Genomic DNA, 18,407 nt, shown 5'->3' with positions numbered 1-18,407 from the left:
GATTGCTTGATTGACTGAACAATTAATCAAGCAATCAATAAGTTAAGTGTTAATGAATTGATGAACGATAGTCTTTTCTTATTTTGGCACAAGGTTATCAATTTTTGAAAGGTGGGGCTTGTCAATTACATTGACCCCAGTTCTCAACTTGTTCTTATTTTATTCAACCCTGAAAGGATGAAAGGCAAAGTCAACCAAAGCAACATTTGAACTTGGAAAGAAATGCCGCTAAGCGTTTTGTCTGGTGCAGTATCGATTCTGCCAGCTTGCTGCCTTACATTGACTAATAATAATAATAATAATTAATTCTGGCTTTATTGGCCATAAGGGCTACCATAAATCAAAAAAGATGTAAGGGCAAACACAGGACGAAAAGTACAAACTGTTTTGCGAAAAAGAAAAGTCCGTGTAAACATTCAAATAACTATGAAAAATATAACAAATAAAACTCCCAATAGGGGGAGGCGCTTTGAAAGGTTACTCCTAAAAAAATCCATAAAAGCCACAGGAGCCTGGTCAAAAGGGGTAGAGAGCCCCTTCTCCTTTAATATTACCTTTTTTTTTACAGGTGTATCCTCAGAATTGGTCCGTTATACCGGCCATTTTACCAACATTCACCCGCCTTTCAATAAATTTGCTAGGAGACTGCACTTCCCTCTCTGCTCTCATCTTCCTTTTCAAGTGGAACTTGAAAAAGTTGATGAGGCCTTGGCCAAAGAGGAAAGTGTCTGACTTTAGCCCTTTCAAACGGGTCCACCATACTACCTCTTTCACTACAAAACAGAGCCAATGTGTGTAATGACCCTCCCAAGATGCCCCAATATTTTTCATGCTCAGCTGCTACTAATTTATGTAATAATAATCTTACTTTTTTTGTTGTCCGTCCACAACTTGCAGTCTTCCCTGGTGATTTCTTCATATCTTCTAAAGTACATTGCAGATGTTATACCCTCCTCTGGGTCATAGATGAATTTTTTTATTGAGTTTGATATGCTGTCTGGTGAAAACAAACTTATATGAGGACAAAAATGAGGAAGTGTTTCCACACTTCCTCATTTTTTCTAGTAACTGCTGTTCAACTCTTGGCGGGTACTGCTGTTTGACTCTTGGGTACTGTTGTTCATCTCTTGGGTACTGTTGTTTGACTCTTGGATACTGTTGTTTGATTCTCGGGTACTGTTGTTTGACTCTCGGGTGCTGTTGTTTGACTCTCGGGTACTGTTGTTAGACTTTTGGGTACTGTTGTTTGACTCTTGGGCACTATTGTTCATCTCTCGGGTACTGTTGTTTGACTCTTGGGTACTGTTGTTCATCTCTTGGGTACTGTTGTTTGACTCTCGGGTACTGTTGTTTAACTCTCGGGTACTGTTGTTCATCTCTTGGGTACTGTTGTTCATCTCTTGGGTACTGTTGTTTGACTCTTGGGAAAGTCTAAAGTTTTCACTCCACATTTTGCCTACTAAGTGTAGTTTTTCACCTGTCATGCCTCAAGCAATTTTTGATGTTTTTCTCAATGTAGATTTCCCAAATCTTTACCACATGTCAGTATGAATAATTGAAATGTCGCTACCAGTATCTAGTTGTAATTTAATATTCACTTTGTTTACTTTTACATATAGAAATTTCCTCTTTATGGTGTTGTTTCTTCTTTCTTTTAAAGAAAACTTTTGAATTTTTTTATGTTCGACCTTCCTAACTTTGCTCTGCAATGTGAGCTCTTGTGTCCTATTTTTTGGCAGCTGTAATATTTTCGTGTTTTGAAAGAACAGTCCTTCTTCAAATGTAGGGCTCCACATCTGTAGCATGGGTTTGGTCTCGACATTATTTTTTTGCTTATGCCTTCCTGGTCAGCATGCTTTACTTGTGAGAACTCCTTCTCTTCAATTTTTTTACATAACTTCTCATGCACAGCTGGCACTAATTTACATAATAGTAATCTTTTACGTTGTCCATCCATGACTTGCAATCTTCCCTGAAGATTTCTTCATACCTTCTAAAGTACATTGCAGACGTTATACCCTCCTCTGGGTCATAGATGAATTTTGTTATAGAGTTTGATATGCTGTCTGGTGAAAACAAACTTATAGTGTTTCCACATTTCCTCATTTTTTCCAGTAACTGCTGTTCAACCCTTGGGTACTGCTGTTCAACTCTTGGGTACTGCTGTTTGGCTCTTGGGTACTGTTGTTTGACTCTCGGGTACTGTTGTTTGACTCTCGGGTACTGTTGTTTGACTCTTGGGTACTGTTGTTTGACTCTTGGGTACTGTTGTTCGACTCTTGGGTACTGCTGTTCGACTCTTGGGTACTGCTGTTCGACTCTTGGGTACTGCTGTTCGACTCTTGGGTACTGTTGTTTGACTCTTGGGTACTGTTGTTTGACTCTTGGGTACTGTTGTTTGACTCTTGGGTACTGTTGTTTGACTCTTGGGTACTGTTGTTCGACTCTTGGGTACTGTTGTTCGACTCTTGGGTACTGTTGTTTGACTCTTTGGTACTGCTGTTCGACTCTTGAGCACTGTTGTTCAACTCTTAGGTACTGTTGATTGACACTTTCTGCAACTGATTGTGCTGTAGTTGTTGTAGTTGTTGGTGCAACTCCTGTTGCTGCTGCAACTGTATTATAAAAGCTAATAAGTCTTCCATCATTAACAACTTTGTAGCACAAAAATTTGTTAACTGGCCTGGGTGAGCTTCGAATCCTCATTACCAGTATTGTAACATAGTTACTTGTTGCCAATTATTGTAGTGTCACCACTATATATGATGATACTCGTTTACACTATAACCATGCAGTAACAATAAAATATATAACGAAGCAGGGTAACAACAACATAGCAATCCAACAAACTCTCTGCAAACTATATATGAACTAACAAACAATATTCCGACAAACTACCAAAATGACACCTTAGGACTTCTTGCGATTAACGCCTAGTCTCCTTCTGTCTCTCACTCAGACCACTACTAATTATAGTCATTCGAACAAGTCTATTTTCATAGGGGGTGTTGTGACACTAATCAGATCGATCCCTCTTTTTCTGCTACAAAAAGATAAAACCCCATCATGTAACCATATTGTTTATTTCTCATAGTAAAGGTAAATATATATATATATATATGTGTGTGTGTGTGTGTGTATATATCATCATCATCATCGTTTAATGTCCGCTTTCCATGCTAGCATGGGTTGGACTATATATATAAACAAATAATCAATGAGAGGGATGGAAGATATGAGAATCTATTGATCACTACAATCATTTTAACCCATCTAGCATCAATCCCTCAAGGGTGGGATACTGTACAACTGGTTTAGGTGTATCTCTTGGTGTAGATGTGTCTCCTCTGGTGATTTCAAGAAGTGTCTCATTAAAATAAACTCTGTTTCGCACAATTAATTACATATTCAACATACACTGAGCCAGTGAATGTGCTTTACTGGCAAACTACCAGGTGTATACCATTAGCCTGAGCAAAGTTCACAGGGCTCCTACTCCTGCTGGTAACAAAGGGTCTCTCACTCAGAGTGAAAGGTAGACTGTATGATGCTTGTGTGTGAACAGCCATGCTACATGGCGGTGAAACATGGGTTGTAACTGCTGAGGACATGCGTAGGCTTGAAACAAATGAAGATAGTACACTCCACTGGATTGTGTAATGTCAGTGTGCATATATGACAGAGTGTAAACGTCCTGAGAGAAAAGTTGGACATAAGAAGCATCAGATGTGGTGTGCAAGAGAGACAACTGTGCTGGTGTGGTCATGTGTTGTGTATGGATGAGGACAACTGTGTGAAGAAGTGTCACATCCTAACAGCAGAGAGAACCTGTAGAAGAGGTAGACACAGGAAGACATAGGATGAGGTGGTGATGCATGACCTTCGAACGTTGGGCTTCACAGGGGCAATGACAGATGACCGAAACCTCTGGAGATATGCTGTGCCTCAGAAGATCCGGCAAGCCAAGTGAGGTCGTAGCCATGACCGTTCAGTCATTGGGCAATATGCTGTGGTTGTGAAGATCTGTCGAACCAAGTGAAATTGTAGTCGTGACCGATACCAGTGCTGCCAGACTGGCTCCTGTGCTGGTGGCATGTAAAAAGCACCATTCAAGCATGACTAATGCCAGTGCCACCTGACTCGCACCTTTGCAGGTGGCATGTAAAAAGCATCATTCGAGTGTGGTCAATGCCAATGCCACCTGGCTGGCTCCTATGCTGGTGGCACGTAACAATCACCCACTATATTGTCGGAGTGGTTGGCGTTAGGAAGGGCATCCAGCTGTAGAAACATCGTCAAATCAGATTGGAGTCTGGTGCAGCTTCCTAGGTTGCCAGTCCTCAATCAAACCATCCAGCCCATGTCAGCATGGAAAGCGGACGTTAAATGACAACAATGATGATGATGATGATACTTTTATTAAAGGAGCAAAATTTTCACAAAAATGTTACTCAAAGTTAATGTTCCCATTCGCCAGACAGCTGCAATAAATACAATATTGATCACAACTGTCCGATGAACTGGAATGTGAAACTCTGAATAACAGTTTTGTGAAAATTTTGCAGCTTTAATAAAAGCCACGCTAGCAATATACAGTCTTTGAAAGAACATTAATGGATGCTTTTTTGTTTTTTATTGGATGATTGCTAGGGCTGAGATTTTTGTCTTTCTGTTATGGGATCCTTTAATTATTCTGTTATATTATTATTATTATTATTATTGTTGTTGTTATTTCCAGTGATATCAAATTCCATTTGCATTGATGCAGAGGTAATCCACAACTGACTGAATGAACAGTGATCTAATGATGCTGTGTGATCTAGTGTCAGCTTGTTGAGAACTACTTGCATGAAGTCAGCTGACAGGCTTGCTGCCTCACCGAGTTATATTTATTATTGTAAGTACCATCCTTTAATACTAAATATATATACTCTCTCTCTTTTACTTGTTTCAGTCATTTGACTGTGGCCATGCTGGAGCACCACCTTTAGTCGAGCAAATCAACCCCGGGACTTATTCTATCGGTCTCTTTTGCCGACCCGTTAAGTGACGGAGACGTAAACACACCAGCATTGGTTGTCAAGCAATGCTAGGGGGACAAACACATGCACACACACACATATATATACATACATATATACGACAGGCTTCTTTCAGTTTCCATCTACCAAATCCACTCACAAGGCATTGGTCGGCCCGGGGCTATAGCAGAAGACACTTGCCCAAGATGCCATGCAGTGGGACTGAACCCGGAACCATGTGTGCACCTATATATAAATTTAATTATATAAATACAATTAATGTAGACAGCAGTTTGCAATGTTTCACCAAAAAGGAATGCCATAATCATCACTAAATGTGACTAGAGTGTTAGAAACACCTACATTGCTAGAAATAAGAGCTAAAATGTTCTAATTCTGTAGTCAAAGCACATAATTGTATACATATATACTGACAGAGACTGTAATCGTTTGAAAACACCGTTTGAGAATTCCTTATACTGACAGCCAGTTTTGGCAATTTCCATCGCCTCATCGGTAAGGACTGGTTTGATGTCGGCAGATTCTGGAGCATACATTCACTCTCTGTGTGCGATTAAACTCGGAAAGTTTATAAGGAACCCATTGACCTAATTTGCTGATTTTTCCAATGGCATGCAGGTGTCAATGAACGGTTGAATGACCAAATCCAAGCATCTCTGCTAGTTCCTCAACAGTTACAATGGGATTTTGTTCTACCAGGGTTTGCAGGATATCTCCATCAAGCTCTACTGATCTTCCAGGATGAGGCTCGTCTTCTAGGCTGTAGTTTCTGGCTCGGAATTTCTGGAACTACCGTTGACACTGGCTTACACTTATGGTCTGCATCAATATTCCTCACACTTTCCATTGTGTTGTTGCCTTTATTGAACTCATAAAGTAAAATATGCCAAATATGCTCCTTTGTCACTTCCATTATAACTTTGAAAAAGTAGCTGTTAAAATTGAACTGCACTCTTCATAACTGGTACTAAGAATAAGACCAAGGTAAAATTATCTGCTTTTATAGCAAGTTGATGCAGGTAGTTTATCCCATCCCCCTGTGACTTTTCATGCAATTGAAAAAACCGCATTTTTTATGGGATGACCCAATATATACACACATAGACTATAGCTTCTTTCAGTTTCTGTTCATCAAATCCAATCATAAGGCTTTGGTTGGTCCAGGGCTATAGTAGAAGACTATGCAGCAGTGGGACTGAACCCCAAACCATGTGGTTGGGAAGCAAAGTTCTTAACCACTCAACCGTGCCTGTGCCCTATATCCCTCTCTCTCTCTTTTGGAGAGGCACTGAGCAGCTATACGCACACATACACACACGGCAGTAACTTCCACCTACCGAATTCAATCACAAAGCTCCAGTCAGCTTGGGGCTATAGTAGAAGACACCTACCCAAAGTGCCACGCAGTGGGACTGAACCCGAAACCATGTAGCTAGGAAGCAAGCTCCCTAACCACACAGCCATGCCTGCGTATATAACCTGTATTTCAATTTCTTATTTATTCTCTTCATTGCAGTGTTATAACAACAAAGGAAGAAAGGAAATAAAGGTGGAGTTAAAACAGAACTAGAAAACCGAAAGCGATGGGTGGATTTGTAAGTACTGGTGAAGATAACGATGACCTTGTGGATAACTTGGTGGAGAGCACATACATCAGTAATCCCCTGATTGAAAAAATATTCCGTGCTGTCGACAGGGCCGACTATTACTTACCAGAGTGCCGTGATGATGCTTATAAGGATGTCGCGTGGAAATATGGCAACCTACACTTGTCGGCTCCTTGCATCTACTCTGAGGTGATGGAGTCCTTGAAACTGAAGCCTGGCCTCTCCTTTTTGAACCTTGGCAGTGGCACTGGTTATCTCAGCACCATGGCTGGGTTGATTCTTGGTAAGTCTGTTTCTGTCTGTGTGTCTGTCTTTCTCTCAGCTATTTTTCTTTTGCTCTTCCTCTTACACTTTCTGATTTTTAACACACCTGAATTAGAACACCATATTTATTTATCACACCTGAATATTTATATTTAATCCTCATTATCTCTACATGCCAAATTTTTCTGACCAAAATTGACTGTCAAAAAAGGGTAGGTTGTCTTATAGATCAAAACAACTTTCAAGGGCCAAAGTTTACATGGGGGAATGCAGCAGAATTTGGAAAGATAGTGACAACATATGAATGTTTACATTATATATGCCAACTTGTATGCCTGAAAATACAGTTATTATCTTTCATAGCAACCTAATATAAAAAACATAAGGATTCCTCTCTTTAGTCCCAGTAAGTTTGTGATCTCTACAAAACTTATAGAAAACCTACATTGGACTGCATACATATATGAGACAGTGTCACTTTTGCTGCCCCATTCCATACACAGTCTAGATAATAGCTGAAAGAAGGCTATTTGACTATAATACCTAATTGGAGAAAACTGTCATCATTTATCTACAGGTTAGGCTTGAATGTGTATCAATGATCACAGGTATCCTGGCTATAACAGTCACCCTATCCACTTCTCGGGTATTGTGTAACTAGTTACATAATCTTGTGCATGAGTGGCTGTGTGGTAAGTAGCTTGCTTACCAACCACATGGTTCCGGGTTCAGTCACACTGCGTGGCACCTTGAGCAAGTGTCTTCTACTATAGCCTCAGACCGACCAAAGCCTTGTGAGTGGATTTGGTAGACGGAAACTGAAAGAAGCCCGTCGTATATATATATATATATATATATATATATATATATATCTCTGTGTGTGTGTGTGTCTGTGTTTGTCCCCCCAACATCGCTTGACAACCGATGCTGGTGTGTTTACATCCCTGTAACTTAGTGTAGTATGCATATATAGGCAATAGTAGTCGTCTATTACTACATCTCACTTCATTATTTTTTTTTTTTTTATTATTTTGTTAAGGCCCTTATGGAATAAATCATGGGATTGAAATTCACCCAGATGTAGTGGAATATGCCAACGAGAGACTGGAAGAGTTCAAAGCCAAGTCGGAGATGTTCGATGAATTTGATTTCTGTGAACCAAAGTTTACAGTTGGCAACTGTTTGCAGCTCGGTTCTGGAATCCGCCTTTATGACCGCGTCTACTGTGGTGCTGCTTGTCCGGCTGAACATGAAAACTACATGAAGAATTTAATCAGCATTGGAGGCATTCTTGTTATGCCCCTCAAAGAACAGGTAATGTTGTTGTTTTTGTAGTTGTTAATTTTGGTGAGTGGGGGATTGTTACTTCATCATCATCATCATTTAACATCCACTTTCCATGCTAGCATGGGTTGGACAATTTGACTGAGGGCTGGCGAACCAGATGGCTGCACCAGGCTCCGATCTTGATCTGGCAGAGTTTCTACAGCTGGATGCCCTTCCTAACGCCAAACTTATTGCAGAATATTTCACAACTTGAAAAAGAATCTTTCAAATGTCATTTTCTTTCTCATCATTTTAAGCTTAAAGTTAGTTGTGTGGTTAACAAGTTCACTTGGCAATCACATGGTTTTTAGTTCAATTCCACTGTATGGCACCTAGCAGGGTAGGTGTCCTCTATTAGGGCCTTGCAAGAGAAATTTAATGAACAGAAATCATCATCATCAATAATTGTCTTAGCTTCCACTTTTCCATGCCTGCATGGGTCTGATGAAATTCATTGAGGCAGATTTTTCATGGCCTGATGCTCTTTCTGTCACCAACCTTCATCTGTTTCCAAGTAAGGTAATATTTCCCCATGGCCAATAGTCCATTCTATGGAGTATTGGAAACAAGACATCATTTTTTATGATTTACAACTGTCATGTGATGTCAAAACAAGGGCACTCGTACACACACACACACACACATGCGTGTACATGCCAGGCTTCTTTCATTTTCTGTCTACCACATTCACTCATAAGGCTTTGGGAATCCTGGCACTATGGAAGACACTTGCCCAAGATAACTACACAGTGTGACTGAACCCAAAACCATATGCCATATAGTTGGGAAGCAAATATCTTAACTACACAGCCACAAGCACGTGTGTATATGTGTGTGATGTCTTTGCAATATTTATGTCTCCTATGAAACAAAATCACATGTACACACACACATAAACACACACAAACACACACAGACAAGGCGGCGAGCTGGCAGAAACGTTAGCATGCCGGGTGAAATGTGTAGCCATATTTCGTCTGCCGTTACATTCTGAGTTCAAATTCCGCTGAGGTCGACTTTGCCTTTCATCCTTCTGGGGTCGATTAAATAAGTACCAGTTACGCACTGGGGTCGATGTAATTGACTTAATCCCTTTGTCTGTCCTTGTTTGTCCCCTCTGTGTTTAGCCCCTTGTGGGTAGTAAAGAAATAGGTATTTTGCCTGCCATTACATTCTCAGTTCAAATTCTGCCGAGGTTGACTTTGCCTTTCATCCTTTCGGGGTCGATAAATTAAGTACCAGTTACGCACTGGGGTCGATATAATCGACTTAATCCTTTTGTCTGTCCTTGTTTGTCCCCTCTATATTTAGCCCCTTGTGTGCTATAAAAGAAATAACAAACTCACACACACATTCATTCACAAGCTGTTGGTCAGCTCAGAGTTATAGTAGGAAGGGCCACCATACAGTGAGATGAAATCCAAAACCACATGGTTGCTACGTGATTTTTGTACCTTATACCATTCTCAAGAAAGGCAATTTCCCTGCCCTTAATAACTACTGATTTATTGCTTTTGCTTTCAACATCTCAAAGTTGATGGAATCATTTGTATAAACAATTACTTTCTTCATCACCTGAAATCTCTCTCTCTCTCTCTCTCTCTGTGTCAAGACACACTTTCCAGCATATTCTTTCATTGCTGGTGTATTCCAAGGTTTGATGAACCAATTCGATGCATGTACATTTCAGTTCATCATCATCATCATCATCGTTTAATGTCTGCCTTCCATGCTGGCATGCGTTGGACGGTTTGACAGGAGCTGGCTAGGTAGAAGACTACACCAGACCACTGTGTCAGTTTTTGCATGGTTTTTACAACTGGATGCCCTTCCTAACACCAACCACCCTGCTGAGTAGACTGAGTGCTTTTTATGTGGCACTAGTACAGGCAAGGTCAGTTTTGGCATGGTTTTTGCAGCTGGATGCCCTTTCAAATACCAACCACTTCACAGTGGGGACTGGATACTTTTTACATGGCATCAGCACCGGCAGGGTCATCGGGTAATTTGCAAGACAAGGAATTTTTTGAGAGGGGAGAGGCATTTCAGTTAGAGACCTCTTTACTCTTTTACTCGTTTCAGTCATTTGACTGTGGCCATGCTGGAGCACTGCCTTTAGTCGAGCAAATCGACCCCGGATTTATTCTTTGGAAGCCTAGTACTTATTCTATTGGTCTCTTTTGCCGAACCGCTAAGTTACGGGGACGTAAACACACCAGCATCGGTTGTCAAGCGATGTGGGGGGGGGGACAAACACAGACACACAAACATACACACACACACATACGACGGGCTTCTTTCAGTTTCCGTCTACCAAATCCACTCACAAGGCTTTGGTCGGCCCGAGGCTATAGTAGAAGACACTTGCCCAAGGTGCCACACAGTGGGACTGAACCCAGAACCATGTGGTTGGTAAGCAAGCTACTTACCACACAGCCAATTAAATGTCTCTCTCTCTCTCTCTCCCTTCCTCCTCTCTTTCTGTTCATGTGTGTAAGCCTATTTCTTTTTATATGTATGGGGAGAGAAGTGTGTTTATGTCAGTTGTTTTCAATTAATAACTTGTAATTGTTTTCTGTAACTGTTTTCTGTCTGTATCTGTATACTTCTGCTTGTACACGTTTGTGTGTGTGTGTGTGTGTGTGTGTTTGCTTCTAGCACCAAAAAATATTGTCACCAGAATGGGTTCAATATTCAGTCAACCATGTAAATTTCCAGTGTCCAAGCAGCCACTCCCAATTGCTGTGTTCTGTGTTTACTTGGAAAAGGGAGACTTTTAGATACATGGGCAACTGCTAGTCTTCCATCAAGAAGAAACTTTACACACACTTGCATCTTAGAAATAAATCCTCTCAGTACAGAATCCCATAGTAATGACCAAAGTAGGAATTAAAAAATATAAAATACTGATTTAAACTAACTTTTCTCTTTTACTTTCTTCTTCCAGCTGGTCCAGACCTGTCGAGTCAGTGAAATTTCATGGGAGACCAAAATTGTGCTACCTGTGTCCTTTGCCTCTCTTATTATGCCAACTAAAAGCCAGGCTTCAAATGTCTGTGAATTACGTGAGTTCTCTTTGTATAATTTCTTTTTTACTTTTTGTTTCTTTTTGCCTCTTCTCTCTGTCTTTCTCTCTTCTGTCATCTGTATTTCTGCTTAATTTTCTTTCTTACTCTTTCTATTCCTTAAATGCTATTATCTCTCTCTCTCTCCAACTGTCAGATATTTTTTCACATACCGTAAATCCTCGAGTATAATCCTTAATCTTTTTCCCAAAATTTAACGGTCAAAATCCCTAGTGCATATTATATACGAGGTTAAAAATGAAAATTATTTTCTAAGCAATGTCAGAGTCTCTATTTGCTGTCCGGCAATGTTTATTCAGACGCATTTTGTGATGTCAGGTGCGAAAATACCTTAAGCTAAGCCTGAAAGCAATGAAGTCATAAAAGAATCATCCATAACTTGCAGTAAGCAACATTTATTAAAATAAAAGTATTCAGAACACGGAATAACATGTAACAAAAACAAGCATCAAGTGTCAAAAATGAACTTTCTTATCTTCCATTTTAAAGGGTTACAGAATTAACACAGGTTATAGGAACATAAATCTTCTTCCACAAAAAGATAGCTTAAACTGTGCTCCAAATGGAGGTGTAGTCAAATCCTATTTTATGGACTCAACCATGTTCTAAAATAAGTCGAACGGTAAGATACTATAAATCGGTACAAACTTTCTGGACAACCCAATATTTTAAGAGTCCATGAAAAAATTTTGGTTTTGATGTATGTATTGCAAGAAACAGCTCAGTTTCTTTCTCTGACATTTTACATAATTCAAACTAAACAAGTGAATGTGGTGTGATGAACAAAATAGGGATTTTGAAAGAAGTATCTGTAAACCTAGTTTTTAAGCATCAAAGGGGTCCATAATTTTTTTTTAAATGGTTGAGAACCAGTGATTTAGAGTGATCTGGAGTTAACTCTTTCGTTAATGTATTTATTTTGAGATGCTCTGTTTTTTTTAATTACTTTAAATATAACAAAGAATTTAGTAAAATAACTTAGTTATCATTCAGCTAGTGTTAGGAACATAAATTGTGACTAAGGCTTGGTGGAAGATTTTAATTCAAAACTTATGAAAACAAGACATTTGTACTACAGAGCCAGAGCCAGTTTCAGCCGGGTTGGTAACGAAAGGGTTAAACAAGCATCCTTCTTCAACATTTTATTTTCTTTCACATCAACTGTAGATACTTGCCAAAATAATTACAAGCCTTGTGGGGAACCTTTTACTTATATGAAAGACCCAACAACCTCTCCAGTGTTGGTACCACAATAATGTGGATCTAGTACTTCTGGTAAAGTGGTTGATATTGGGAAGGGCAGCACATTATGCTATCAGAAAACTGGTTTTGATTTACTGCGAGATGGCCAGCGTTTTTAACATCTTACTCTCTTCCTTCTTTGTCTCCTTTCTATTGCACTTTTCTTCTACTCTGTTTCCATGCAACACTGCTTCTCTCCCACCCACCCCCATCGTTTTGTTTACTACCCCTGTTACTATTAGCCTTTTTCTTTCCCTATTCTTTTAACTTCTCTCTCATTTTTTATATTTTTCTCTCTTCACACTCTCTCACTTCAGTTGTATCCCTTCTGTTATTTAATTTAATACTTTTCATCTTTACCCACACACTCTGTTACTTCTAATTTTCTTTCCTTGCAGCACTGTCTCCTTCTCTCTCTCTCTCTCTCTCTCTCTCTCTCTATTGTTTTCATTAAAAATAAATTATTACAAAGTTTTCTTTGAGATACTTTGAAAATACTTGTGAAAATTTTTACACTACGCCTATTTATCATATCAAAGTTACATACCGATTTTTTCATTTGAAGTTTCATTCTGTTATACACAGACATGTAAACTATGGTTTATACATTTGGAAAGCCTTGGGTTATTTTCTGTGCCTATGTCAACTCTGCATTTATTGTTTGGTAATATATTAATTTTGTTTAACATATTAAAACTAACTGAAACACTGTCCAGAGGTCATTTCTCTGCTAAGTATTAAAAGCCAGCATTATTACAAAGTGGCGTAAGGCGGCACACTGGGTGAAATACTTAGCGGTATTTCATCCCTTAAGGCGGTGAGCTGGCAGAAACGTTAGCATGCCGGACGAAATGCGTAGCCATATTTCGTCTGCTGCTACGTTGTGAGTTCAAATTTCGCCGAGGTCGACTTTGCCTTTCATCCTTTTGGGGTCGATAAATTAAGTACCAGTTACGCACTGGAGGTTGATGTAATCGACTTAATCCGTTTGTCCCCTCTGTGTTTAGCCCCTTGTGGGTAATAAAGAAATAGGTATTTCATCCCTCTTCATGTTCTGGGTTCAAATTTTGCCATGGTCACCTTTCCCTTTTGTCCTTTCAGTGTCAGTAAAATAAGTACCAGTAAAACACTGGGGTCAATGTTATTGACTTACTCCCTCCCCCAAAGTTGCTGGCCTTGTGCCAAAATTTGAAACCATTATTATAAAGTGGCAAGCTGGCAGAATTGTGAAGGTTAGAAAATATGCTTTGTGGTATCATTCCAGCTTAGGTTCACTATACTTTTCATCCTTCTGGGGCTGATAGAATACAGTACCAGTAAATTACTGGGGTGCAGAGTGGGTTCAATAGTATTAACTACTTCCTTCCCCTTCAAAATTGCTGGCTTTGTGCCTGAATCAGAAAGAATTGTTATTATAAAGCAGTGTATTGGCTGAATCATTAATGTTGGACAGAACCCTTTTGCAGAATCTCTCCTGGCTCATTAGGTTGAGGTTTTGCATCCTGCTGTCTGTTTTGCTTTTTATCCTTTCACTAGGTCAATATGATAAAGTACCAGTCAAGTACAATGGTTGATGATATCAATGAACAACCCACTTCCATCAAACTCGCTGGCCTCATTCATAAATTAGAAACCATTATTCATCATCATCATCATCATCATCGTTTAACGTCCACTTTCCATGCTAGTATGGGTTGGACGATTTGACTGAGGTCTGGCAAACCAGATGGCTGCACCAGGCTCCAATCTTGATTTGGCGCCAACCACTCTGAGAGTGTAGTGGGTGCTTTTACTTGCCACCGGCACAAGGGCCAGTCAGGCGGTATTGGCAATGACCACGCTCAGATGGTACACAGGAGCCAGTCCAGCGGCACTGGCAATGACCTCGCTTGAATGCTTTTTCACGTGTCACTGGCACAAGTGCCAGTAAAGCAATGCTGGTAACGATCACGCTCGAATGGTGCTCTTAGCGCTCCACTTACATAGATGCCTGTCATTGAATTTGATTTCAATTATTATTATTATTATGTGAAAGAGCAGTGCATGCCATCAAAGTGGCACTGGGGTAAAATATACGAAGCCCAGTATACCCGTCATAACAACCCGTCTGATAAGGGTACACTAGGCAAATGCATCACAACCATATGTGCGCGACACTGTGATCTCAGATCAAGATAAACAGCACATGACCTTGCAGGTGGGGTCCAGTTAGAATTTTCTTCTGGTCGAGTAACCCATCCCACTCAAAAGGTCCCTGATTAAGGGTTGTTTAAGGATGCTGAACAAACCACCCATATTGCCAAAGGTGAATTATCCAAACCTCCAAGAATTCCTTTCAACACACGGCTGTGATGCTCCCCCACTACTTCTGCTCGTGATCAGAGATGCACATATTGTCAGCCACTAAGGGACATGCTCAACTGGTTAAGGTCAAACAACTGACAAGCAAATCTGTGGTATTGAGCAGAATATTTGCTGTAGTCCATCTTTTATACCAAGACAAAACAATGTACATGATAACACTTTTGATCAGTTAAGATCATTATTATTGTTATTCATGAAGTTTAAATTATTTGTAAAATTTTTATTATTATTATTATTATTACTGATTTAACATGATTTCTTTTTCTTTTTCTATATATTTCAGCTGAAGTAACCATGCCAACTTTACAGGAAGCCGCAAGATTAACCATTCGTTGCATTCTGCGTGACCTGATACTGGAAAACCACCAAGACAAACAGCCACCCAGCAAGTGCTCACGGAAGACTGGCATCAAGTTCCAGATGATGTTGCAGAACTTCTCCAGTGAAGACGAAGGAGAAGGGGAAGATGATGATGACTATGAAGACGAGGACGACTACGAGGACGATGGCGTCGACCAAGATTCCACCTCGAGTTCAGGTCGGGGTCAGAGTTCTGACCCAGACCAAAACAAAGATGACAGTGAGATGCCGTCCAGCGCAAACCCCAGGCGGCGAGTGGGCTCAAAGATCTCCAAATCCAGTGATAAAATGGATGTTGATGAGCCAGGAGATGGCACATCGACACCACGTGCCAGGAAACTTGCACGCTACCGTTTCTTCTCACGCAACGGCCCGAAAGAAGGTATTCTCATCAGCACAGGGGGCAGCAGAGAAGAGGAAGAGGACATGCTGTACCATATAGAGGGCGCTGGCACCAGAATTAGTCGCCGTAGTGGCAGACGAGAAGGAGAGAGGAACTCAACAGCGGTGGTGGCAGCAGCAGCAACAGCAGCAACATCTGGAGGAGGAACAGTTGCAGAAAGGAGTCCCTTGAAACCCCAAGAAGAGCAGCAGCCTGGAGCCTTTGCATCCTCATCGCCATCTTTTAATCTGAATGAGCCACAAGAGATGCTCACGGAAGAGGAAGAGGAGGAGGAGGATGACTCTGATTCCGATGATGAAGACGAGAACTTTGGCTTCACCAATGCAAACCTGCTGAATGGCAATATGCCTGTGCAGCAGGAGAAGGATGAGAAAGAGACAGAGCAACAGGAGGCAGAAGAGGAAGAAATGGCATGTACCGAGACCATAACTAGCACTTCAGCAACGGCTCCTGTGACCACAACTTCCACTGCCGCCAACAACAACACCACCTCTACTACTACCACCACCGCCGCCACCACCAACATCATTGTCGGCAAGCAGTGGTGGTCATCAACTAGTCCGAGCAACGACACATCTGGCACTGTCGGAGTGACCAGCGACCAGTCAGACATAGACTGTGGGATGAAAAACAGTGGAACAGGCAATAGCGACAACAGTAGCAATCGTAGGGGTAGCAGGAAAGACAGTAGTAGCGGAAGTAACAAAGATTCACCGGGCACCGACAGCGGTGCTTGGTCACAGGGTTCCGGCTACAACCTCACCGAGAGCACTGAGCGGGCTCCAAGGGTATCCATCACGAAATACATGAAGGAGCGAGTAGAGAAGCTACCCCTGCCACCTGCACTCAAGTCTTTTCTCATGTACTACAGGCTGTGAGCACAAGTTTTGGCTGTGAGTGCAAGCAACCTCCCCAGACCACACTCCACTCTTATTTCCTCTTTCTCTTCTTTTCCCACCTACTGCCCCTTTTGTTTTTTTTTTCTTATCCTTCAGGAAACTGTTGGCACTGAAATGAGATCTTGTTGTTGTTGTTGTGGTTTCTGGGGGTTGGGGTAAGGGCTTAAACAGACAACACACGGAGACAGAGGACAAAATATTGCGACAGTGATAACACTGGGGTGGGACTGGTGATGACTACAAGCAGACAAAGCAATAGGGTGGTGGGAAGGGGTAGTAATGATTGACAATAAGGGACAGAGATGGAGGGCTGATGGCATCAAATGGAAATGATGGCCACAGTGACCGACAAGGATGGATTCAGCAGCAACGATGGACAGGGACGAAACAGGCTATGCCGATTGGCACAGTTGACATATGTAGGACACATACCAGTGATTATGGCTTATTGACCTTGGATGAATGAGTCAACACGAGGAGGAGGCATTAGTTGGCGGCGAGCTGGCAGAAATGTTAGCACGCCGGGCGAAATGCTTAGCAGTATTTCGTCTGCCACTACGTTCTGAGTTCAAATTCTGCCGAGGTCGACTTTGCCTTTCATCCTTTCGGGGTCGATTAAATAAGTACCAGTTACGCACTGGGGTGATGTAATCGACTTAATCCCTTTGTCTGTCCTTGTTTGGCCCCTTGTGGGAAGTAAAGAAAAAGCAAGAGGTGGAAGCAAATGATGGTCTTTGTGGTTTTCGGTGGTTGGGTGGGGTGGGTTTGACATGTCATCACTGTTGTGGGAAAATTGTTCTCTTTCTCTCTCTCTCTCTCTCTCTTTCCTCTCTACCCTCTCCTCTCTTTCTCATTCTCCAAGTGACGCGTCTGACATACTGTGATAAGACAGATCAACAACAACAACAAAAAATTTAGGGGTTTGTTTTGGGGTTTTTTTTTTTTGACGGGTTGGTGGTGATGGTGGCAAGGGTTGAAATTTATTGTATATTAATAATTCAGTTATCATTAATTGCTGCGTTGGGTGGGATGGGTATGGAAGACACTGGGGATCTAGGGATGGGGGGAAGGTATTGATATCAAAGGGGTGAGGATTTAAAACTAAAATTGAAAAAGAAAGGACAACTGGGTTGGCAAGGTTTATGTATATATTTATATATACTTACATATGTATGTATTTGCACATGTATACATATATATATATATATAATATATATATATACGCACACATATATATATATTTATGTATGTATGTATGTACTTACATAGATGTATGTATATACTTGTGTGTGTATACAATGGTGATGTCATGGTGCATTTATGAATTGGATACAACGGTTTTATACAGCATTAGCATCATCTCAATCAACAACAAAATCATATCATACCTGTAATGTGATGTGACGTAGTGATTGTGTGTGTGTGTTTGTCTTTGTCTGCACGTGTATGTGTGTGTGTGCATAGAATCTTTGTGAGTGTCAACTACCTGTGGTGTTTCAGGAGAGCAAGGCGGTATGTAATAACATACAACACACACACAACAACAAAAAAAAAAACTTTGAAAAAAAAAAAAAAAAAAGAGCCGGCTTAAAATACCTGTTCCTTTCTCCTCCTCCTCCTCCTCTTCTTCTTCTTCTTCTTCTTGATCGGCTACTACTTGGTCTTTATCAATCTTGTTTCCAGCTGTCTCTACTGCAATGTCTAGTGTTTTAATGCACAAAACCGAAGCACTCTGCAGCATCATTGGTGTCCTTGTGCACATGTACGCATGCACATATGAGACGCATTTGTTGTTGTTTTTTTTATGTATGTAT

At 40.8% G+C, this 18,407-nt stretch overlaps 2 protein-coding genes across 2 annotated transcripts; one reads left to right on the top strand and one right to left on the bottom strand.

Annotated features, from left to right (window-relative positions):
- Nucleotides 1–1,917: 1,917 nt before the first annotated feature.
- LOC115219352 (putative uncharacterized protein DDB_G0294196) lies at nt 1,918–2,706 on the bottom strand. The gene has a single exon (XM_029789512.1). The coding sequence runs from the start codon at nt 2,704–2,706 to the stop codon at nt 1,918–1,920; it is 789 nt and encodes a 262-aa protein (XP_029645372.1).
- Nucleotides 2,707–4,738: 2,032 nt separating this feature from the next.
- Nucleotides 4,739–18,152, top strand: LOC115218878 (dentin sialophosphoprotein). The gene is made up of 6 exons (XM_029788861.2): nt 4,739–4,897; nt 6,559–6,932; nt 7,953–8,227; nt 11,187–11,304; nt 15,215–17,779; nt 17,863–18,152. Exons 2-5 carry the CDS (start codon nt 6,626–6,628, stop codon nt 16,570–16,572), a joined length of 2,058 nt encoding a protein of 685 aa, XP_029644721.1. The 5' UTR covers nt 4,739–4,897; nt 6,559–6,625; the 3' UTR covers nt 16,573–17,779; nt 17,863–18,152.
- The last annotated feature ends 255 nt before the right edge of the window (nt 18,153–18,407 follow it).

Source organism: Octopus sinensis, linkage group LG14 (genome assembly GCF_006345805.1).
Source record: "Octopus sinensis linkage group LG14, ASM634580v1, whole genome shotgun sequence".
Taxonomy (NCBI): Eukaryota; Metazoa; Mollusca; class Cephalopoda; order Octopoda; family Octopodidae; genus Octopus; species Octopus sinensis.
This window is presented reverse-complemented; position numbering and strand designations above follow the sequence as displayed.

Excerpts from the sequence above, each read along its gene's own strand:
- LOC115219352 (XM_029789512.1), bottom strand. The coding sequence starts at position 2,706 with ATGAGGATTCGAAGCTCACCCAGGCCAGTTAACAAATTTTTGTGCTAC.
- LOC115218878 (XM_029788861.2), top strand. The coding sequence starts at position 6,626 with ATGGGTGGATTTGTAAGTACTGGTGAAGATAACGATGACCTTGTGGAT. Across the intron at positions 8,228-11,186 it reads TTATGCCCCTCAAAGAACAG|CTGGTCCAGACCTGTCGAGT; the intron begins GTAATGTTGTTG and ends TTCTTCTTCCAG. Across the intron at positions 11,305-15,214 it reads TTCAAATGTCTGTGAATTAC|CTGAAGTAACCATGCCAACT; the intron begins GTGAGTTCTCTT and ends TATATATTTCAG.